The sequence below is a fragment of the Pteropus medius genome, unplaced genomic scaffold (assembly GCF_902729225.1).
Source record: "Pteropus medius unplaced genomic scaffold, Ma_sr-lr_union100, whole genome shotgun sequence".
NCBI classification, from domain to species: Eukaryota; Metazoa; Chordata; class Mammalia; order Chiroptera; family Pteropodidae; genus Pteropus; species Pteropus medius.
Window position 1 is genome coordinate 1,435,062 of NW_024345481.1, and position 24,369 is coordinate 1,459,430.

The window sequence follows — 24,369 nt, forward strand, 5'->3', positions numbered from 1 at the left end:
TTCCTTTGGCTATATTCCCAGAAATGGAATTGCTGGATCATATGGAGTTTCTATTGTCAATTTTGCGAGGAGCCTCCATACCGTTTTCCATAGTGGCTGTACCAATTTGCAATCCCACCAGCAGTGCACAAGTGTTCCCTTCTTACCACATCCCTCCCAGCACAAGCATGAGGTGATGTCTCATTGTGGTTTTAATTTGCATTTCCCTGATGCTGAGTGATGTGGAACATCTTCATATGTACCTGTTGGCTTTTTGTATGTCTTCTTTGGAGAAATGTCTATTTGAGTCCTTTGTTCATTTTAAACTGGGTAATTTGTTTTTTGTTTTTTGTTTTTTGTTTTTGTTTTTGCTATAACTCAGTAGTTATACAACTCAGTATGAGTTCTTCGTATATTTTGGATATTAACCCCTTATTTGATATATGGTTTACAAATATTTTTCTCCTTCCGTAGGTTGTCTTTTAACTTTGTTGATGATTTCTTTTGCTGTGCAAAAGTTTTTTTAGTTTGAGGTAGTCCCACTTGTTTATTTTTCTTTTGTTGCTTGTGCTTTAGGTGTCATATCCAAAAAATCATTACCAAGACCCATGTCAAGGAGCTTTATTCCTATATTTTCTTATAGGAGTTTCATGATTCCAGGTCATAACATTTAAATCTTTAATCCACTTTTAGTTAATTTTTGTGAGTGGTATGAGATACGGGTCCATTTTATTTCTTTTATATGTGAATATCCAGTTGTCAAATACTAGTTGACCTTATATGCTTGAGTTTATTTCTGGACTCGATTCAGTTCCATTGGTCTGTCTGTTTTTATGCCATAATTTTTTGAACTGTTTTGATTACCATAGTTTTATACTATTGCTTGAAACCAGGAAGTATAATACCTCCCTTTTTGTTCTTTCTCAGAATTTCTTTGGCTATTAGGTGTCTTTTGTGGTTCCACATAAATTTTAGGAGTGTTTTCCTATTTTTATAAAAAGTGCCACTGGAATCTTGATAGGTATTGCATTGAATCTATAGATAGCTTTTGGTAGTAATGGCATTTTAACAATATTCTTTCGATCCATAAACATTGGCTACTGTTCCATTTTTTGGTGTCTTCATTGATTTTTTCCATCAATGCTTGTAGTTTTCAGAGTAGAGATCTTATACTTAGTTAATTTATTACTGTGTATTCTATCGTTTTTGATGCTATCGTGAATGGAATGTGTTTTCTCAGAGAATTTGTTAGTGTATAGAAATGCTACTGATTTTTGCGTGTTAATTTTGTATCCTGCAACTTTACTGAATTTGTCGATTAAATCTAACAGATTTTTTTTTGGTTAAGTCTTTAGGATTTTCTATATATAAAAATCACGTCATCTATGAATAGAGACAGCTTTACTTCTTCCTTTCAAATTCTGATACATTTTCTCTTTTTCTTGCCTGATTGCTCTGGCTAGGACTTACAGTACTATGTCGAGTAGAAGTGGTGAGAGTGGCACCCTTTTTGTTCCTGCTCTTGGAGGAAAAGCTTTCAGTCTTTCCCCATTGAGTATGATGTTAGCTGTGGGCTTGTCATAGAAGGCCTTTATCATGTCGAGATATGTTCCTTCTATGTCTAATTTGTTAAGAGTTTTTATCACGCATGGATGTTGAATTTTGTCAAATGCTGTTTTTGTAGCTATTGAGATGGTCATATGATTCTTTTCTGTCATTCTATTAATATGATGTATTACATCGATTCGTATATGTTGAGTCATCCTTGCATCCCAGGGGTAAATTCTACGTGGTCAGGGTATGTAGTCCTTTTAATGTGCTGATGAATTTGACTTGCTAGCATTTTATTGAGGATTTTTACATCTGTAGTCATCAGGGAAATTGGCCTGTAGTTTCTTTTCTAGTAATTGTCTCTTTCTGGTTATGGTATCAGGATAATGCTGGTCTTTTAAAATGAGTTTGGGAGTGTTCTATTCTCTTTACTTTTTTCGGGAAGAATGTGAGAAGGATTGGTATTCATTCTTCTTTAAATGTTTGGTAAAATTCACTAGTGCAGCCATCTGGTTTCGGGCTTTTTTTGGTGGAAGATTTTGATGACTGATCCAATCTCTTTACTCATAATTAATTTATTTAGCTTTTCTATTTCTTTCTGATTCAGTCTTAGTAAGTTATGTTTCTAAGAATTTTTCAATTTCTTCTAGGTTTGTTGGCACATATATAGTTGTTCATAATTATTTTTTTTTTTTAAGAGAAAAAAGGTCACTATTGAACCCTTACCGCTCTGGTCTCTATGGGTCTGCAAACAAAATAAAGGCTTTGTGTCCGGCAGGGAGCATTGCCAGATGGCAGCACTCCCTAGCCTGTCCCCTTCCCCTTAAAGGTGGTCTCCTGCCCCTACTCTCTGTACGGTGAGGCTCAAACACGTGCTTGAGGAAAACTTTTAATCTCATTTATGGGTTAACTTCTGTAACATAAGTTATTTTAGTCAAGGACTATTTTACTGTTTTTCGGCCTTTTTTTTTTTTTTTTTTTTTACTGCTTAGTCAAGTAGAGAACAATGAGCTGCTCTTGTCATGTCAGGATGACGCTCCTGCTCTGTTGGCAGTGCCGTGAGTCTGAGAGTTGTTTTCCTAGTGGTGGTGACAGAGGAGCCGTGACTCATTCCTGTGCTTTCACCTGCTCGCCCCTGAAACAAAGGCATGCATTTGACTCCAGGCTGTGTGTTGAGTTAATGGCCTTTACGAGATTGGCTGGGGCAGTTCTGGCTTTTTTTTTTTGATTTTTTTTTTTTATGCTTCAAACAACCCCAATGAGTCAGGCAGTTCACAGACATTTCATTTACTATTTTGGCAGTGATTCTGGATACCAGTTGTTTCTTCAGATGATTTACATTCAACGTTTGTTTTTGTTTTTTGGGGGGGAACTTGATAGAAAATGCTCAAGAGTTTCTCACATTTCTGTGTTTCAGAGCCATTTCATGGACTCACTTTCCACACTTGTCAACCATGCTGCCTTGCTCCCAGGACCACGTAAAGCCGGCTGAGCATTAATCTCCATCAGCACAAACTAGACTGCAGGTAACTCCAACTTACGTGAGTGGTGGTTCTCTGTCACGTTGCATGACTGTGATTAAGGTAATAAATAAAGGTTTCATTTGTGGTCCAGTTATTTTTGTTTTAAAATGTGTTTGATAACTGCCACCAAAGAAAAGTCAATCCGTTTGACTTCTGTTTTATGGCTATCCATTCTTAAGTATAAAAGAATTAAAATTAAAATCCTATTAAGTATGTTCAGAAGCATCACCTCCAACTTTACTAAAATCGAGGGGAAGGTTTGGATCAAATTCACTTTGAGTTTGGCTTGACTAATAGACTCACTAAGCAGATTGGCGTTTTAACGGGAATGAAAAGAATCTAACAGGTTTTTTTTGATACTTGCAAGTCAGCTTTAAACTTTTTTCTCTCATCATGTTCTAAAGTGAGGACTCTTAAAGTCTTTATAAAAGCTCTATTAACGAGTTTTATTACATAGTTTTTCTGCCCCAAGTGAGAACTTTGATTTCTCTTCCCCCTCTTCAGTCTCAGTCTAGGGGGACTTCTTGGGGACTTCTGAATCCTTTCGTAACATTCCTACTCTGTGTGATGTATGAAAACTCCACCAGTATGGTACCTGGAACCATGTTATTATAAATGTGGCAGTTTTTTGAGCAGTGATCTCTCATATTGTGCAGTATTTGCTCTTCAGGAGTTTATGTGTAATGAAAACCTCTCTCTGGTCATTGAAAAGTCAGTGTAGGAGAGAGTAAAGATATTTTCTCATTTTTTTCCTTCGAGAATCATTCATTCAAAAATCTCTCAACACCAAGGCTAAAAAGGCCTCTGCCTAGGCCGATTTTTATGCCAGTTCAATTTCTGAATTAACTTCATACTATAAATTTTGTGTTTAAAGTAACCAGTATAGGAGCATGCAGTATTTTTTTTTTTTTTTTTAACCTGGCTAGTGACTTGCTTACACAATGAGGAGAACCAATTCAGTAACTTTCGTTCCTGCTTCTCTGACTTATGTCAGGCACAGAAAGAAGTTGCTCAGTCCCCTTGTGATATGAAGATATTTTTTGTAAAATAGAAGATTCTGTCGTCATGGAATGTGATGTAGGTCACGGCTCTTACTGATGCTACTGTCCTTCATTTAGGTTAAAATGGGGAACTCCGAGAGTCAGTACACATTTCAAGGATCTAAAAATCATAGCAATACTATTCCTGGTGCTAAGCAAAAGCCTTGCTCCCTGAAAATACGCAGCATTCACGCAAAAGACGACAAGTCGTTGCATGGATGGGGTCACGCAAGCAGCGGAGCAGGTTACAAATCCAGGTCCCTGGCCCGAAGCTGCCTTTCTCACTTTAAGAGTAATCAGCCTTACGCCTCGAGACTCGGTGGACCCGCCTGCAAAGTCTCCAAAGGCAACGCCTACTCCAAGCACAGGACAAATGGCTCAGGGAGCGATTTCCAGGGCAACCACGCTGCTTTCTTAGCCGAGAACGGTTTCCACTACGTCGCCCAGGACCGGGCGGAGAACCACGTGGCCTCGAAGGACTGCAATGGACACCTCCTCAACTGCTACGGGAGAAACGAGAGCGCGGCGTCCACCCCGCCGGGCGAGGACCGAAGGAGCCCCAGGGTGCTCATCAAGACGCTGGGGAAGCTGGACGGGTGTCTCCGCGTGGAGTTCCACAGCGGCGGCGCCCACGGCCACGGCCCCGAGCCCCCCGAGGCGGCCGGCGGGCCGGTCCGGCTGCTGCGTTACTCGCCCGCGCCGCGCCCCGGGGCCGACTCGCCGCGCAGCCCGCGCCCTGGCCCGGCCGACGCGCGGCCGCGCTCCAGCAAGGGCAGCTCCCTGAGCTCCGAGTCGTCCTGGTACGACTGCCCTTGGGGCCACGCCGGCGACGGCAGCGAGGCCGAGGGCCCCTTCGCCACGCCCGGCGCGCCGGACCCCGGCCTCCACGCCGGCTTCCCTCCCGGCGACGCCCCGAAGCCGTTCAACCAAAGCTCTTCCCTGTCCTCCCTCCGCGAACTCGACCCCGATGCCCCCCTGGCGGGCCTGGCCGCCTCCGGGGTCCGGCTGTCCGATGAGGACATCGGCGCCCCCGCCAGCCTCAGCCACCGCGTCTCCTTCGCCTCGGACATGGACATGCCGTCCAGGGTGGGGCACAGGGAGCCCGGCCCGTACGCGTCCTTCACCCTCCCCTGCAGGAGGTCCAAGGCCTTCACGGAGGACGCTTCCAAGAAGGACACCCTGAAAGCCAGGATGCGTCGCATCAGTGACTGGACGGGAAGCCTCTCCAGAAAGAAGAGGAAACTCCAGGTAAGCATCAGAGCATCAGAAACGATTCCCGCCGGTTTCCTCTCTGTGAAATGGCAGTGTTAGCAGAAGCTGCCCCAGGGGTGCCCGAGGCGACAGTGAACTAAGACTGGGCACGTCTTGGTCGAGATGTGGGCTTTTAAATTATTTATTTGTTTGTTTGTTTGTTTATTTTTTTTCTTTTGCTTCTTATGTGCATTTTCACTCTTAACCCACAACTTCGATCTCTCCGATTCTGTGCAGTGTCCCCTCTTGTGCTCTTGTACGAATGACACAGGTCTCACTCACCCCAAGATGTGTTCTCAGAAAGCACAGCTTGGGAGACACTTTCCCCAGATAATGCGGTTTTCTGAGAACTGTGCTGGTGCTCCTTCTCGAAGCCCACACGAAAAAGGGTGGGAGAGAGTGTTCCCTCCGGAGTAGCCTTCCTGAACTCGGTTTTACTTTGGGAAAATTAAAATTTCTATACTTAAGTTGGTACTTAAGTTGATGATCCATCTGTGTGTATAATCTCACCACCTCGTGGGGGTAGCCAAGTTTTGAAAACATCTCGTACTTGAGAACGTAATAGCAAAAATATGATAATGCTGATAAAAGAAGAATCATGATGATAAGAATACTTTTAATGGTGCATGAAGTTTAAATGGGGGAAACAGTGGAAAGAAAGTAACAATATGCCTTTTTAGGTAACTAGTAGCAATTGCTAGGTTTTCAGTTGGTGGTGATTTTTTGTTTTGTTTTGTTTTTACTTTGAATTAATTATAGAAGAGAGAAAACTTTTTTTTTTAAATTCAATATAACACATATTGTTGAAGGGAATTTGGTAGGAAATTACTCTGTAGTAGAATTGCATTTTAACTGTCCTAGATGGACATTTAATAAGATTTGATAGAACTTTAAGAGTAGATGATAATATCACTTCTGTAGAAGATCGTTTCAGATCTACGACATTTACGGATAGTAGATTCCTTCTTATGTATAAGATGTGCCACCACCAACCTCCCATACTGTCCTTTCTTGCCCTTTTCTCTTCCTTTACGCAGAGCTAAAGAACAGGTGATCACCGTCCCGTTAGGGAAGCCCTCATATCCCTAAATAGAATAATTTGCTTCCTTCTTTGTCATCACTTCCTCTGGTCGAAGCACTGAAGAGTAGAGATTTCTTTGACTTTTTTCTCACAGCTGTTCCACGCAGGCAACTGTCATATCTTTTTGAGTCAGGTGTGAAATGGCGCCAACTTATGTTCATCTGTCATCAGCTGTGACCCCGGATTGATACTGGCGTTGAGCCAGTTATTCCTCATGTCTTGTGTGCATGGAGTGTGTATCTCATCTATGTTTGTGGCCCGGCTTACACACAGTTCTACTGAGTCTCATTCAGTTCAGTTTGAAAGCAGACCAGTCGCCACTGTGCATTGACCTTGTTCTGTCCCGTGCAGGCCTCCCTGCCTGGCCCATGCATGAGAAGTGAACCTCCTTCAATTCTGTATCATTCACAGACTTAACTCCGAATGATTTGTAAGCCTGAGGAGTTAAGAACAGACTGGTTAGAAGCAAAGGATTTGAATCTGAAAGCTATAAAGGACTCCTCCTCATTTTAAAAATGAAGATGCTCAAGTTCAAGGAGTTTGAGGGCTCTTCCTGAAGACACATGGTTAGTTAGGGGAGAAGCCAGGCCAAAGCCGTTTCTGCTAAACGGCAAACATGTGCTTTTTCCACTTAGCCACATGGCCAAGGTATTGTCGATAGCCATTAGTAATTATGTGGACTATTATAAGATGATGAACCATTGTGGACTTTTAAAAAGTGGCCTTTGAAGGCAGCTTTTTAGTTTTGCTTGTGTTCCCATAACTGATAAACTATAAAAGTGAATGAAGTGAACTTTGGGGGCAAGTGGACCACTTCAGCTGGCCATACCTTTGTTTTTCTTTCACAATTTAAGGTGAGGATCAGGTTTAGACCCTAGAAGATGTAGTCAGTGCATGGGAGCCAAGTTTGTGACAATGCGCTATAATAAAGCCCCCCCAAAATGCAGACTCTTCCATGTGCCAGCAGGGCTAAGGGGCAGAAAGTCTTACCGTGATGGACAGATATACTTGTTTTGACTTTTAAAACAGTGATGGAAAAGGAGCCACCCTTACTTTATAGGGCTTTCTACCACTCTCGTGAGTTGCAGCCTGAAAGCAGATTAGTCAGTGAAAAATGCACACAATTGAAAAGGAAAATCATGCTAATCAGAGAGAGGAAGGGAGAGGGAGTGAGGGAGGGACCGTGTTGTGGAAAGAAATATGTGTTTGAGGTCGATAAACTTTGTATTCATGTGGCCGTAGGAGACCTGTGAGCCCTTGCTCCCTCCCGTCCTGGGTAAACTTCCATGTCTGCCAGTCAGGACAGGCCGGTTATGCAGAGGAAACAAAAAGCCCTCAAACCTTTGAGGTTGAGCACAAGCCAAGTTTATTCCTCACTCCTGCTACATACCCTGGTCTACACTGTCCCTCCCTGGGACCCCAGGTCCACAGAGCCGCTGCCATCTGGAACACTGCCATCCTCTATGGCTGAGGGAGAAAGAAAATCATGTGTTAACTTTTAAAGCTTCCACTCCGAAATGACACAGCTCCCTTCTGTTTGCATTTATTGGCCAAAGTGCCAAAGCAAGTCATGTGGCCACGCCTAACTTCAAGGGAGGGAGGGAGCAGGAAGCGATGCTGCCATGTGCCTTAGGGGAGGACCAGAAATTGGTGGTGGCCAGCTCCGATGCTACGGCAGAGTTTACAGCAGAGGAGACTTAGGGCCGAGACCCTGACTTTCTGGCCCCCTCTCACTGCCCTTCGAGGGCTGTGTGGACACAGGTAATTTCTGCATAGAACCCAGGGGTCCTTACTCTGTCATCAAGGAAAATGGCATGCGAAGAATGACAAGGTGTCAAATTGGTACTTTTTTTCTAGAAAGTGAGGAATCGTGATCAGAGTTTTCCTTTAGCTCCCAAGGAGTTGAGTGGCATCTCTTGAGTCCCTCTCTACTCTGCTCTCGTGCCCTGGTCATCAATTACATTATCTGTTATTTATGACGGTCTGATTGAGGGACGTAGAAGTCAGTCTGCTTAGTGTACATGACACCTTAGTTCCGTAACCCTAACACAGTGGTCAGGAAACTCAGCCGAGAGCTTATTTAGAGACATTCATTCATTCATTCATTCTTATCGGCCTGAAAATTAGTCACTGGCTATTAGGATTCTAGCCAGGAAGCTTTAGAAATTTATTAGAGACGGGGAAAGTTCATTTCTGTGCATAAGAATCAGTTATAAATGCTAAAATGTAATGTTTTCCAATTTTTCAAGGAGAAAATTTTGCCTTTCTTTGCTACGGTTGAACATAGAAAAGTTAGTTCCAAAACTTTAAGTCTCTCTTATGAGACACCATGTCAGTGTTTATGGGTTGTGTTTAAGTTTGACACTTTAGTGCCTTTCTCTGACAGAGTTTCTCTTCTTTCGAAACACTCCGTTTTAACTCCTGCTGGGTATCAGAGGCTGTCCCAGGTTTTGGGGGCTCTGGGTCAGAGAGTCACACTCATAGCTGCAATCATGTTACTACTTGCTAAATGCGAAGTATTGCTTCACCTCCTAAGAGTTGTTGAATAACAACAAAGTGACAATTTAAAAAACTTTTAAAAATTATTTCGAAAGCTTCCTGTCTAAGTGACTCACCACAGCTGGCTTATTTGCTTTGTTCCTGCATAAGCATCAGTGTATAAATAAATATGACTACGGGACACTGTGTAAACCCAAGCAGAAAATAACATTTTCATTAGTAATAGCTGTGTTTGTGGCTTAGTTGTTTATCGACCTTGGTTATTTTGCAAATACTCTTCAGTTGATGATTTTCCTGCAGAAGATAGATAGCAAGTAATTGCTACGTTGCTACTTTCTGGGTGGAATTTTGGAAAATAAAACCCCTCCACACATTGGAATATTCAAAATAAGGCCATTAGTCAGTGATCCTTGATTTAGTTTTCCCTCATTTTTATTTTAATAGATAAGGGAGTAAACTGAGTCAGCATTGCCCTGTAGAATTGCTTTAGTCTAAACTCTAAGGTTGGAATATCAGTATCTTTTGAGTCATACGTTAAGCTCACTTTCTGCTGAAAAATTTAGTTGCTGTTATTTACCAATGAATGGCCCGTATGAAAGTTATTTTTCTTGAATGACTAGACTTCCAATCTAGGCATAAGACAAAACCTTCATGTTTTCGGCTCTGTGGCTGGCCGGTTCAGTGTTCAGTGTGTGTAGTCCTAAAAACCAGGGGTAGCAGTTATTATATAAATATTAATTTTATTTAGAGCTGCCTGTGTCTGATTTTGTGTTGGAATAAATATTAAAGTGAAGAATCACGTCTTTAGTATCCCCAGTGCCTACAATACAATCGATGTTCAAATAGAAGGACGCGAATGAATGAATAATGTACTCTTTTCATGAAAGAAATTCCCAAATTAAGTAAAAAACACTAATTACGAAAAAAAGTGACAGCCATTGCCCTTCGTGGATAAGGAATCTCGGGTACGTGGTTTTCATGATCTGAAGTGGGAAGGCGAGAGGCTAGAGATCCCCAAGTCTAGTCGTGGGCAGGTGGTGAGAAGCTAGAGGCTGTATTTACTGTGGGGAGAGCAAGAGACATTTGCACATAGCAACACTGGGTCCCCATGTCCCTGCCTTTTGACCCTGGAGTTAGTGATTTTCTAAATCAGCCTTAAAAGTATCCGGAAGGAAAACAGAGTGCAAGCACACGAATTCTTCCCCTGACGACACTGATTCACAGTTAGCAAAGAGACATCGGTTTAGAAACCTCCCCTAATGTGTTTTACACACACTCGTTCATTTCTTCATGTTAAGCATAGGTTAGATGTATGAGAGTTGGCAGTATTTTTGTTTACCTCTTGAAGCATTGATTCCCCTGGCAATAAATTGGGTCAGGCAACACTATTTCTCCAATTCTTACTAGCGTGGAGATGCACTTCTGTTGAAAGAATATTGCTTTGGGGCTGCAGCACTAGTAGCCAACAGTGTTAGCCGCGTGCCGTGTTGCGGGAGGGGACGCTTTGGATATGGAACCTCTGATGGGTGGTCATCTGCGTTGCTCACAGGAGCCAAGGTCCAAGGAGGGCAGTGACTACTTCGACAGCCGCTCGGATGGACTGAACGTGGACGGGCAGGGCCCCTTCCAGGCGTCTGCCGCGCTGTGGTCAGGGGGCTCGGCTCAGCTTCTGTCCCAGAGAAGCGAATCTGCGCATGCGATTGGCAGCGATCCGCTCCGGCAGGACATCTATGAGAACTTCATGCGAGAGTTGGAAATCGGCAGGACCAACACGGAGCACGCAGAAACGTCGACGGAAACGGCCGAGTCCAGCAGCGAGTCGCTCAGCTCCTTGGAGCAACTGGACCTGCTCTTTGAAAAGGAGCAAGGGGTGGTCCGGAAAGCGGGGTGGCTCTTCTTCAAACCCCTGGTCACTTTGCAGAAGGAAAGGAAGCTGGAGCTGGTGGCTCGGAGGAAGTGGAAACAGTACTGGGTGACGCTGAAAGGTAAGTGCGTTGTCCGCTGGCGGAGGACCACTGGGCGTCGTGCCCCGCCGTGCTCTTTCCCCGGGGTGCCAGTGAGTCCCGCGTTCATTTGCGTTAACGTGAAGGGAGGTGATACAGAATCTTCTGCAAACACTTTCTCAAACCTGTATAATATGGCTTCCTTAAGATTCACATTATTTGATCAAATAATGATTAGGTTTAATAGTTATTGCTTATTATTTTATAGATATATCTGTACCATTTTTAAATACTTTTCCTGCATCTTTGGCGGGACCCCAAATTAGTAAGCAATTGTAGGTGTTTGCGATGTAGGTCCTGAATTTCACATTCTGCACGTGTTCAGAGTCCTGAAGAGGTGTTCTTTGCTGCTCCCACCACCAAGAATTTCATCCACATTGTTTGACTTGTGTCACCCCACTGTTATGAACTAAGAGAGGCTGATTATTATCACAAACGAGTGCTTCGCTTTTAATGTAGAGAAAATAGGGGTAAGAATCGGTTTTGTTAAGACGATAAAACCTACTTATGAGCATTGCTGTTTAAAAATTAGATTCGCCTCGCTTGTCGCGGGTGTATAGGTTTGAAGGGATTTAAATGTCCCCAGAAAAACGAGGCTCTAAGTCAATACAGTGTTGATTTATACAGATGGAAACAGGAAGAGCAGCCTCACAGCCTCTGGCATTTCTGCACAATGTCCTGTGACTCTTTTTTCAGAGGAACCGAGTGTGATGTTCAGAGTCAAAGCTCATTATCGGGTGACACCCTTCCTATCGCGGGAGAAAGCAGAGGTGGGAGCGGGGCTGCAGACGCCACGTGAGAAGGCCTCGCGCCCTCCGCAGGGCTGCTTTCTAGCTTATTTCCACCCCCTATTGAGAAATTGTGAGCCCCCCATCCCAGCCTTGGGGTGCTGGTGTCATTTCGTAATGACCCATGAGCCCCCCTGGGAAAAGTGCACTCACGAAGGCATTTCCTCTTTAAGTGATGCCTTTCCTTAGCACACTGAGGGTTTATGAAACCCAGGTCCCACACAGATGGCAGTCTGTGTCTCTGCCTCTGGGCTTGGGCTGTGGCTGGGGGAGGCTGAGAGCTTTCTGAGTTTTGCCATCCTGGGAAGGCCAGTTCTCAAATGGAATAGCGGAAGGGATTTCGAAAGTTGGAATAATGGGTAGAATCTAGCAAGATAAAATTTTGAAGGGATATGTTATGCTTTAAATGTTTATAATCAGTGGAGTACAGGATAGGGAGATGTGGCTGCAAAATAGGACAGGTGAAGACAATTGGGGGGCAGGGGGTGGGGGTTGCTTTGCAGGCTATCCATTGAATGAGTTTCCACTTGGACGAGGCTAAAGTAAATGTTATTTGAAAGAGCAAACGTGATGTCTGGCTGCATCATTAGCGATGTGACAGCTCCATCTGTCACACCTTCCTCTGCCCGGCTCATAGTCAGCCTCTCTCTGCTTGGGGGCGTGATGGTGCAGGAGACTTGTTAGCAAACAAAATGATTCTCCAAAAGGTTCTACCAGAAGTATCTCTAACTGGAGAAGAGAGTGAAACTGTCCCCTCAGGGGTGCGAGCATCTGGAATTGTTTGTGGGTCACAGTCTAAAGCTGGTTCCTATTGGCATCATATTTAGAATAGGTGCGCTCTGCTCCATAATGTGTCATATACCTATATATTTTTTTTAATGTAAAATTTGTTTGTTAAACTTGATGCCTTGGGAAGGTGTTCCCTGCCAATCTTAGAGTGGTGGTGGCCTGGTGTTGGGGTGTGTGTGTGTGTGTGTATTGTGTGTGTGTCCCAGTATTACGTATGCCATGCTGTCTGTCTGTCTGTCCATGTGTCCATCCATGTCCTGCTTTGAGAAGCAGGGACATAGGCGACGCCAAAGGGGTTTAGAGCTGTGCCATATGGAGGATGGCATGAGGATCTAGGAATATTTAGCCTGGAGGAAATAAGAACCAGGATGGGAATAAACAATAGTCTTACAGAAGAGACATTGAATTTATTCTGGTTCACCAGAGGTTAGGATGGGACTAATGGAGGACGAGCTGATTCTGAATTAGCATGAAAAAACAACAGTGAGTAGAACATGGGCAAGTGGAGTGACAGCACCTCCTGAGGTCCCTGCTGCTGGAGGCACATGTGCAGAGCCAGACTGTTGGAGGCTTCCTGGGGGAGATCCAGGCAGGTATCGCTCAAGGCTGGGAGGATGTGTCTCAGGGTTCCTGTATTCTGTCCTGTAAGCTGCACCGAGAGCTTCTGGCTGCTGACTTCAGGGGCAGGGATGGTCCTGAGCTGTCTTGGATGGTTCCAAGATGGCAGTCTGCCTGGGCCCTGCTGTCTCGGCACTTGCTAGTTAAACCCTTCACGACCCGTGGATGAAGGGCGCTGTGTCAGTGTGAATGTTATCAAGTGCACGTTCCTCTGTTTCCTTTGCAGCCAAGGAAAGGCATGTGACAACGATGTTTTCCCCAGCGTGACCTTTTCCATGCGACTTTCTGCACCTCTTTCCTCTGGGAATTCAATATGTCGAGTTCAGCTTTCTTGGCTCAGCATCCAAGTCACAATGTTTGGGTTTAACAATTTGGCTTAAACTTAGTTGAAAACATACATATGCATCTATATACACACAGGTACATTGAAGCAGAATTTTAAAATTATCCTTGAAGTAACACTGTAAATAAATTGGGAAGTGTTCTGGAGAGAGCAGCTATTAGCAAACCATCTGGGGGCCCACCTATATCAAATGTATAGGTATGCTAAGGGCGCAAGTGTTTTTTAAGGCTTGCAAGATGTAATACATTTTTAACAAGGTTAATTCTGCTTTCCATCTGTCCTTTCCAGTGAGTGGATTGTCATGTGGTTCACGAGGGACTTCATGGGCAGAACAGTGGGCAAGGTCATTAAAGATATCCCTCAAAATGCACAGCAGGTGGCCGAGATCAGCAGAGGGGCTCATCAAGGAATTTTCAGATGCTGGTGATGGGCCTTGAGATAGGCCTGAAATGGGGAATGGAGGGATGAGTGTGGGTTCAGAAGTGTCGATGAAAGGTAGATTTGAGGGGAGACTGAGGCCAGTTGCTCTCCTTCTGCTGGTGATAGTTCTAATAAATAACGCATCTCCTATTCTCGTACGTCTACTGCTGGTCCAGTCTATTTTCTCTCTCTGCTACCATGACAAGAACTTCCATGGTGAACCCTCCAGACCATCACTGGCTCCTGGCAGGGTCTGGATGGGACTGACAGTCACAACCCTGGGCGGGTACAGGAGACTTCATTGACATGGCTGCAGCCCCTTTCCATTAGCCTCAGCTCCCAGCATTAGAGATGCAGATTGTTTAGCTCGATGTAACAGATTTATGGTTGATTTCCTATTTTTTAAATTCCATAAGTCTATGGCCATGCTACCCTGAACAGGCCCAATCCCATCTGATCTCGGAAGCTAAGCAGGGTCGGGCCTGGTTAGTACTTGGATGGGCACCTAGGAAGACCAGGTGCCGTAGGCATAAAAAATAAAAAAAATAAGGTATTATTAGCTGACAAGGTCCTTGCAATCTGTGAGATCAACCAAGGGTCGCCCCACCTGAAATAAACAAACAAACAAACAAACAAATTCTATAGCAACAAAAGTCTGCATATTTTAGATCCTGGCCTAGATCTAAATGTCCTGTTTTGGTTGCATACTGCTGCGTTAGAGCTGCCTTCTGTCGTAGATGGGGTGTGACATTTGGCCACATCTTGGCATCTGCCCAAGGTTGTGTTCATTCCTCTAGATGTAATGATTTGAACCATGCCGCTGGGGCCACAATGTTAGGGAAACTGGAAAGTCAACATTACCCTTTGGAAAGAATTTGGACTTAGGCGCAGCTGGTTTGCTCTGTCACCTTTGCCCCGGTCCTTGGGTTCCCAGGCCGTGGCATGTCACACATGCAGCAGTGGTGTCATACGGGTCTTTCCTGCTGGAAAACCTGGGAGTATTGTTTCTAGGGCATCCGTGGCTGGAGGAAGAATCAGGCTCCGCCCTACAGAAGCAGCTCTGGCCATAAACCTCCTGCTCCTGTCCCGCGTTCTAGGAGCCTCTCTCAGCCTTAGTTTGGGTGGGTTTTGTTTGCGGGAAGACAGAGTGCTCAGTGCTTCCTGAAATCGTAAAGCACCGCGGAGGGAGAAAGTACTGTCTGCGAGGGGCAGGCATCTTTCTGTCCTGTCTTCTATGCTGCGCTGGGTTCCATGATGTAAACATAAGATTCGTTTTTAAAGGAAGAAATGAAACTGCCAGGAGTGAAATAGCTTTAAAATTATAATCATTATAGGACATTCCTATCTAATTATCAAAGCAGACTTTTAATATCTTCTACCTCTAATACTTTGTTAGCTTATTAGGGGAAAGCTATATGCTTGTAAGCATATGGCAGCATTTTTAGAGTAATATTTTAAAATTCAGGGATATTCAGTTTCATTGTTCTCTCAATCTAAATTAGTACGATGCTCGTAATATTTCCTATTATGGTGAGATAAAACGATCAAGTTATTTTCTGTGGCGTTTGGAGACTAAACTGTACTTTCTCATGAATGGTTTCCCAGACCTACTGTTTCACGTCACCACACGTAGTAGGTGTAGAAGCTCCCTCAGTTAGTAAATATGGGATTCTCGTCTACCTCTCGCATTTCGCTCTCTGAACTAGTGTGGTGTCCTGGTTAAGAATGAGGGCTCTAGGGCCAGAGGGCCTGCGGCCAGCTGTGGGACCTGCGCAAATGGTGGGGCCTCAGGTTTTACATCTGTGAAATGGGTTGATAAGCACACCTGCCTTCTGGGGCTGAGTGAGCCCGTGCATGCAAGAGACTGAGAGGGGATCCCGTCGGGAAGCAGCAATAAATAACAATAAATACTTGGCATTATTACCGATAGCGCATTTACAAAAACATCTCATTTTCACCAGAGTTAATGCCGATACGCCGAGCACATGTTGTATCAAATAGTTCAAATAGTTGTCTCGTTCAATTCTATTTTTTTTTTTTTTTTTTAGATGTATCCCTTCCCATTTCTCTCCTAGACCCTCAGGACGTGTGACAGGGCCCTGGTTTTGCTTCTCTCTCCACAGGATGCACCCTGCTGTTTTATGAGACCTACGGGAAGCATTCCCTGGATCAGAGCGGGGCGCCTCGCTGCGCCCTGTTTGCGGAAGACAGCATCGTGCAGGCCGTCCCGGAGCACCCCAAGAAGGAGCACGTGTTCTGCCTGAGCAACTCCTTCGGTGATGTCTACCTTTTCCAGGTACGCCACCCTTTCTCTGCATAGGGTGGAGGCGATGGCCTACCTCTGTTGGGATGGGAAGGAGCAGAACCCAGAGACCTAGCTTAGCGAGGAAACCGTGCAAGCTTAGTTAGGCGTTCGATGGGGGCTTAAGCAAGAGGATCGTCCTCTCGCCGCCAGGTACCGTGGGGCACTCTTCTTAACGAAGAGAGAAATGTCACCATCCCTGTCCTGGGGTAGCTCATGACCTGGTGAACACAAGGTCCGAAATCCCCGGAGTGGAGGCTTTTTAAACGAAGCGGGGAGTGTGCGGCCTGGAAAGGCCTGGGTTCTTCCCAGAAACCCCAGCGGAAGCGGAAGGGGAAGCGGAAGGGGAAGCGGAAGGGGAAGCGGAAGGGGTAGTGGAAGGGGAAGCAGCGGCTTTTCAGGAGGTCCTCGGGGACGAATGCCGGAAGGTCTCACTTCCCAGCAGAAGCCGGCTTAGGATGTAAAAATCCTGCTACTGGGAGTTTTAGCAACTTCCTAGCAAACAAGAAGCCACAGAGCGCAGTGACGCCGAGCCGGCGGTGTCGGGGCAGGGTTAGGTGTGACTCTGGTGTACCTATGTCATCTTGGAACACTGACTGAACTTCTCTGAGCTTTGGACCCCTCAACCAGTAGGATGATCATAGCTTCTGGGGTTGCTTTAATACCATTTGCATGGTTTAAGACTATTATTATAATTACCTCTTTTTACTGTTGTTATTATTATTAATTAACTCAAGAAGGATGGGGTGATAGAGAGCCAGGAAGTGAAGTGTGCTCCTGAAATGCCTCCTCACCCCAACCCGGTGCTGCATGTAGACACACTATGGGCTGTAGGTTATATCTGAGTGGGGGTTCATGGAAAACTTTGCAGGTCCTGGGTTAAGGTCTCTGATGAAGTTGGTCCTGGATGCCCCCAGGAGCCCTGCAGAACAGCATAGTATTCCCTCACTGACTTTGGAAATCCAGAATTCTCTGAGGTGTCCTCCCCTACAACAGGATTTCCCAGCACAGAGCCAGGTGAATGCATTAGGCTTCCACACTTACCTATGTCCCAAACCGATGACTTAGGAGAGTCAGGGCCAGAGACGTCATTTTCCTTAAGAGAAAAGTAGCCTAAAGGTGTGATGCTTTCAGGCAAACCAATGAATCGATGCTGATCTGAATTGTAGGGAAGGTAAATACATTAAGTAAATCTGCTTAATCTGGACTTCTTAGGGGCAAGTGTGAAATGAATATTTTGCTTTATGATTCAGGCAAAAATATTCTTAGTTTTAAGAAATTGTCCCAACAGGTCCAATTGTATGATTCCAGAGATCATGGGGGAGTGACCCTGTGGCTTGAATGTGTGTGGTCATTTCTGGCCATTAAGGGAACTGAAACTGCTTTTCAGCCTGCTGAGAACTATGATTTGCTCATTCTGCCCTATTCAAACTTTCTTTGTTGTTTTTAAAGTGAAATATTTTCCTTATATGAAAGGATTATGGTCATTGTGTCTGAAGGTACTAGAGAGCAGAGAAAGAAAAACTGCTATCCGTATTTGCACTATTCAAAGGCAACTATTTTATTGTGCACTTTCCGCAAAATTCTTTCATTGACATTTTCCATAATAGAGTCCATGCTGGGGGTGAAATTTCATATCAAGTTATCAGAATTACACATTTTAGTCCTCATGTTTTCTCGTTCTATTAAAATTATAAAGATTAGCTGCCTTTAAGAGAGCAGCATAATGTAACACTGAGTGGATGTACCCCAGTTTTCTTATGACTCCCTGCTGTTGGCTTACAGCTTGATTGTAGTTTGTCTCTCCGGCGTATTTGGGGCTACTCGGTCATTTCGACTCCGCTCTCAACGGTCTCACAGAACCTCCGCAATCAAGGAAGTCTGCGAACTCGAGTTGAGTGATTGTGTGTGTGTTTGGAATTAAACAGTTTTTATGAAGTGAGGGCACTTCCTGGGTTTTACACATTAAAGCCCAGCCGGCCTCTTCGGAGAGCACTTTGTGGTAAAACAATTCTAAATAGTTTTTTTGGGTTTTTTTTTGTTTTTTTTAACCCTCCTGTGTTTAGGCCACTAGCCAGACAGATCTGGAAAACTGGGTCACTGCCATCCATTCGGCGTGCGCATCCCTTTTTGCGAAGAAACACGGCAAAGAGGATACAGTTCGGCTGCTAAAGAACCAGACCAAAAACCTCGTCCAGAAGATAGATATCGACAGCAAGATGAAGAAGATGGCAGAGCTGCAGCTGTCCGTGGTGCGTGACCCGAAGAACAGGAAAGCCATAGAAAACCAGGTACTGCGCATTCACACGAGTGTTTTCCCCCGTTGCTCCCATTGCTCAGGAACACCCGATAGTGGCCGTGTTTCTTCCATCCCTGGGGGAGGTAGTTTCTGTGGCTTCTCATTTCAGGTACATAATGGTACTTTTGTGACGTGGGTGACATGGTCTGCTTTACAGTCTTTGGTTTCGGTGCATAGATAACGGAATGTTTTGTGACCAGATTTTTTTTTTTTTGGTCTAATATTAAGTCATTCCTTCTTGCCTTGCTGGTCCTCTCATGTATCGTCACTAATAGGACAAAAATCGATGTCATAAAACCACTAGAAGATTAGACAGTTACGATTCTAAGACAAAGGATGGCTTTGGAAAGAGCCGGTTGGTATAATAGCCATTCCCATGTCTGCGGATTCCGAAAAACCACTATTTTTTTCTGTATTACAGATAAGGTGCTAAAGAAAATACTTTCTCTTGTCTAATTCCATATTCACATAATAATTAAACAGGTAGTTTTTGCGCTGTTTGCATTTTAGAGGAGGAGGAGCAGCTTTTTAATATTTATTTTTCTTGGCTCTGATGTCCTAAGCACTTAGACAAGTGTCAGTGAAAGTTCTAGCATCCTTGTCTTCATAAATGCCTAATAAAAGTAATACCTTTGGAAGGCTAACCAGGTGGTGGCTCGGAGGGTAGATTCAAGTGGGGACAGTACCTGAGATGTAGAATGGCTGATGGGGATGTGCAGTCATGAGGATCTGGTCCAGACTAACATCACAGAAGTTTAAAAGTTTATGTGGAAAATGCATTTCAGAGAATATAATTTCTGTAATTCTATAGAATCTTAAAGGTATTATCTTACATTCCTGAATCAAACCGTTTCTCCAAAAAAAATATGCCACTTATTTAAAGAGTACCTGCTAGCAAAGTACATACTACAAAATAGTTCTAATGAGAAACCGAACAGGAAGTTGAAACTGACAAGGAGAATGAAGGAAGTGGCAAGATGTTTGGGGTCTGACTAGAACGCAGCTGCTAAATGCGCTGCCACCAGCGCTCAGCCTCTGTCATCTCCGCCTGCTTTCGACCTCCTGCCTCTATCGGGGGAGGAGTTCGCGTCCCGATCTCTCAGCTCTCTGTGTGGCGTGAAGGGATGCGGTGCTGTGTCAAGGTTACATGACAGATCAGAGCTTGAGAAGGAGAAGTGTTTGTCCCCGTGTTTTCTTTATACCACGTCTCACCCATGGTCCTGAATTTCCAGGGTCAGTCGCCTCAATCAGTGTGTTATCAGAAGTGCACCTCATGGAGTCAGGTGTCTCAGTGCTCAGGGTGCTGCAATCAAAAACCTCATACTTGTACTGTGGGAAAAGGTCTGGTTTTAACTGTTACTGGCTCCCTGAAATTTAACTTTGAAGCCACTCGTTAGTCCTCTGAAGGGGATGTCCAACCTGGAGTTTTCAGGCCCTTACGCGTTGCTAAGGTCCATGGAGAAAAAAGAAAAATTTAGTGACATTGAGCGGCTCCTGGACCATCTTTTTTTTTTTTTTTTTTTGCCTCCCTTTTCTCTCTTTATGGCCATATGAAATCCAAGCCAACATTTTTAGAAATTTAAAATTTTCCTTAAATGTAATTTTGTGCTCTTGCCCATAGTTGATAAATGCTTAATTTATAACGTTACATTTAGTATTATTCTCTGATCGCGAGGGGGGAATTCCTTTCACACAAACCCCTAGACAAATGCAGAGGTCTGGGATGGTCATTGGGTGCCTGACAAGAAACTCTTCTAAAGAAGTAGGGTAATTATTAATTACTTGTGGCTCATTTTATGTTCTTTGACAGAATCATTACATTAGTGATGTTAGGTACACTGTCCTAATACTATTAATTTTTCATTTCGGTTCTTCTCTTCCGTGCACACACCATCTCATATTATACTTGTAAATTTTTGGTAAGAAACAATTTGGATTGATCTTCAGAAATTCCACCTGAAAATATTCTCCTCACCATATTGGTAGAGTTTTTTTTGAAATGTCCAAAACTGTAGAGAATTTTTATGAGAATTGATTTGAGCCAAATCGATGACATATGCCGGGGAGCAAGATCTCAAATACTCCCATATTGAAAATTTTAAGGCTGTGATTTAGTCATGTTTTCCCAGAAGGCTTTGCAATGGGTAACATGATTTATATTTGCTGTGCCCACTGTCTTTAACTCATTTGCCAGATGGTTGCAAAGCGAGCTGTTTGCTCTTGCAGACACAAAATATATGAAATGTTAAGGGGGAACGAGCACATGCTAGAATTTCTTTTATGAGATGATCTTTTACTAGAGAATGTTATGTGAAGCTACGGAGACAAATGTATTGACAAATCAAGACTAATAAGAACACGACCTCCCAAATATCCCGTAAGTATAGTTTTCTCTAAACTACCTTTTAAAAACTTTAAAAGAGCAGTTGGCTTTATCCACTTACCATTTAAAAATCTCAATTTCACTATATTTTTTTTACATTAGAGAAAATGTTTATTTTAATGTAACTCTTTTCCCCAAAGACCTCAAGAACCTCAGATAAAGTCATTTATAGCCTAATAATATCTGAACTTACAGGGTACATTACATCATGCAAGATAAAGTCTCTGGAACAGGTTTTCTTTGAAGTACTTGGGTGGAAAAGATCACTGTCAGTGGCTTTTCCAAATAAAAAGACAATAATAACGGCTGAACTTCATACTCGTGTGTGATGACATGTTTTGCTTTGAAAAGACCCATCATATGGTCCTGTCTTAAGGGCTTTGGGGTCCCCGTGGGGCAGGATGACGCAACTTTCATCTGAGCGTGTCCAGCGTGGAGCCGACTGTGCAGCCCGTCCGCATGTCAGAGGCCTTTTGAAGTTCTGAGGGAGGAAGAGCTGTAAATTAAGTCCAGTTAGGACTTTATTTTCCTTTCCATTTATTTTTTTAAACAAGCAGACAGGGACAAAGCTTCACCACCCTGAGGCGGTCGTGGCGTCCTCCTGGATGGCTTGGTCCCCGTCCTTTCTCCCACCGTGACTCACTCTGTGCCTTTCTCACTTCCTGTGGCTAAGGAGGCCAGAGCGGGAGGAGGCACTTGGGACAGGGAGGAGATGCAGCGAGAGGAGCAGAGCCTCAGCCCGTGGGCTTCGGACCGCTCTGGGTTCTGTGAAACGTGGGCTCCATTTTCAGAAAGTCTTGAAATCACAAGGAGGAGGGATCTAATTTAGACAATTGGAAATAGTGAAGGGCACAAAGTGAACAAAGCAGTGAAGAAAATGTGAAAAGGGGTGTGTGGACGGGGGCGACTTGGGGAATAAGCCTTGGAGAGAGGAGTGTTTGGGAAGGGGTTTGGGGGGGACAAGGTCCGATAACGCAGGTGCTGGGCCAAGATGTGGGCTTCATTCCGCAGGCGGTGGGAGTATTTGGGGCAAGAGATTAACCTTTGGTTTAGTTCACTGCGCACTTACGAAGTGTATACTCTGGGCCGGGCAAGTGTGTACAGACCGGGGATTCAGAGAAGATGCTGCCTTTGCCCTCAGGCTGCTCTCCCACTAGCAGGGTGATAGGCAGTTGAGCGTGTAATTTTATCAAATGATAAATTCAGAGCAAATGATGTATGTGGAGGACAAACGAGAAGTTTAGCCTCCTGCGTAGTCCTGGGAGACCCCCTGGAGGAGGGATGACTGAATTGCTTCTTGGAGAATGAGAAGGAGTTAATCAGCAGAGGAACGGAGAAGGACGTTCCAGGCCAAGGGTCAGCATGAGCAAAGGCAGGGAGCTCTGGGACCATGTGGAGCCTCCTGGCTGTGTGATCTTTCAGGCACACGAGGTGCCGGTGGGGGGAGAGGTCAGGTGACTGGGGCCGTCCTCCCTCTTTCCTGTAGCACCGTGGAGGCTGCCAGTTTTCCCTTCCTCAGATGCATCTCCCCCACAAGGCATCCCCAAAGTAAATCTGATCATGCGATCACCTGGTTTAAAAGTCCTTTAATCGCCCCCATCGCTGAAAAGATGAAGTCCCTGATAACCTCTCCCCACCTCAACCTTCCTCCGTCAGCACCAGACTTCCTGTAGGTCCCAGCTCCTTCTTTGGGTTTTTCCTCAGGCAGAGAAGACCCACACAGGCCAGCGTACAGGCGGGCCCCTCCCCTCCGTCATGGAGCTCACCTCTCCTTCTCTGATGCAGGGTGTTTAGGGGTTACTTCTTCCAAAGGGCTGCCCTCGACTCTCCTCCCACCCACTCTGTCGGGGACCCCCTTCGACACCCCGTAAGGTGCAGGGTCTCTGTCACTGCTCTCACCACATCGTTTCATAATCTCCTTGTGTGTAGGGTCGCTGCTGCTGTGGCGTATGAGCTCCTCAAAGATCCGTAACTTTTCCATCTCTGTACCCCTGGTTCTTTGAGTTCACACGTGAATGTACCTATATTTCCTTTCCCCTTGGGCACTTTGAGTTCTTCTCTGCATGAGGCCCCACCCTACTCCTACCAGCTCTTGGCCCGTGTCGCACATTTGATGGGTGAGGGAATAGACCTGAGAGAGGTCAGTGTCACACGGCTGGCAAGTGGCAGAGCTGGCACTTGAACACGAGTCTGTCCTCCTAACCAACGGGCTCTATGCCTCTTGGTGACTTTTGTGAATCAGATTGTGCTTCACTTGCTAATTAACCAATGGTTTCGTGTAAAGTAGAAATTAAACCTTAATTTGCTTGTTCTCATAACTTGGGTTTTTCGGCTCGATTTGATGGGAAGTATATTTATTGTGAAACTGAATGAATTTTATGGCCTGTGAATTGTATTTCAGAGGAAAGAACAAAACAGAACTGATTCTCTAAACCTTAGCTGGCAGTTCTGACTACTAGTTAACGTCGGCGTAATCTGTCTCCCTAGATAGGTTCTTCTGTGAAGGTAGGTTTTCATGCTTGGCAAATGTCACATGAGAGTTTGTCAACTTATTTCATCAAAAAGAAAAAATGAATTATCCTTTTCAGACAAACCTATTAATAGACCAATGACCACATTCTGCGATCGAATGACTAAATGGTAGAAAATATCTTTCTAAGAGTATTGGGTGTGGCACAAATGTACTTGTCATCTTTTTTACGTATCACTTATTCATCTGTTATTTTTAGTATTAGACTTCATCTCCTCTCCCCTCCCACTTTCTCCAGCAGACCATGACCTTCCTGAGCTCATTAAGTGAACACAGCTATATTACAACGAAGAAGAAACTCTTACATTGTATTTGTATCAGTGCTTAAAAATGGAGTTTTCCTCCTTAATTTAGTGGTTAATCCTTTTTCCTTTTACAGTGAAAGATGATGAAAATCTCCTTAGAGTGAGTTTTCTTCATCCTTGTTACTTTTAGTTTTAGTTTTTGTGCACCGACGTTAAATAAGAGCTCAATTGACCTAGAAGTCGAGTTTTTATTTTCCTGTCTTGGTATTTATCTTAAAAAAAATAAACGTCTAGGGGAAATTATCAATATTTAAGGAATTTAGGAAAAAAAGCGGGGAAAACAGTCTTAAGAGAATTGATTTTGGGCATTTTAGTGTTTGATAATGTTAGGAAAAAATCTCCAGAAATTCCCTGATAAATGTGATGTCAGATAATATTACTATTTTAGTGGTGATGATGATTGAAATTTACTGACATAGCATATATAAATAGCTACAAAACTATCTTCTATTTCTCCCTTTCCATTTAAAAAATGTATATTTATCTCCTTCACCTCATCTTTTGAAGGACGATTATAAAATATAACATTACTTTAAATTGGGACTGAAGTTGTACATTAAGGCTGGTAAGAAAATGAAAAGCGAATGAACGTTCCATATGAATAGGGCAGTAGATAGTTTGACATCCTTTTACATAGAACACCTGGGGATTTGTGGGGAGAAATC

General features: G+C 44.1%; 1 protein-coding gene and 1 pseudogene across 5 annotated transcripts in view; both read left to right on the plus strand.

Annotated features, from left to right (window-relative positions):
- Positions 1-24,369, plus strand: part of TIAM2 (TIAM Rac1 associated GEF 2) — a 200,736-nt gene that overhangs the window by 91,029 nt on the left and 85,338 nt on the right. For all 5 annotated transcript variants that reach the window (XM_039873856.1, XM_039873857.1, XM_039873862.1 and 2 more), the window contains 5 exons: positions 2,948-3,056; positions 4,172-5,341; positions 10,474-10,909; positions 16,009-16,181; positions 18,254-18,478. In XM_039873856.1, coding sequence (XP_039729790.1) covers positions 4,178-5,341; positions 10,474-10,909; positions 16,009-16,181; positions 18,254-18,478 — 1,998 coding nt within the window. In that variant the 5' untranslated portion in view covers positions 2,948-3,056; positions 4,172-4,177. The remainder of the gene's footprint in view (positions 1-2,947; positions 3,057-4,171; positions 5,342-10,473; positions 10,910-16,008; positions 16,182-18,253; positions 18,479-24,369) is intronic.
- Positions 14,301-14,415, plus strand: LOC120611474 (uncharacterized; annotated as a pseudogene).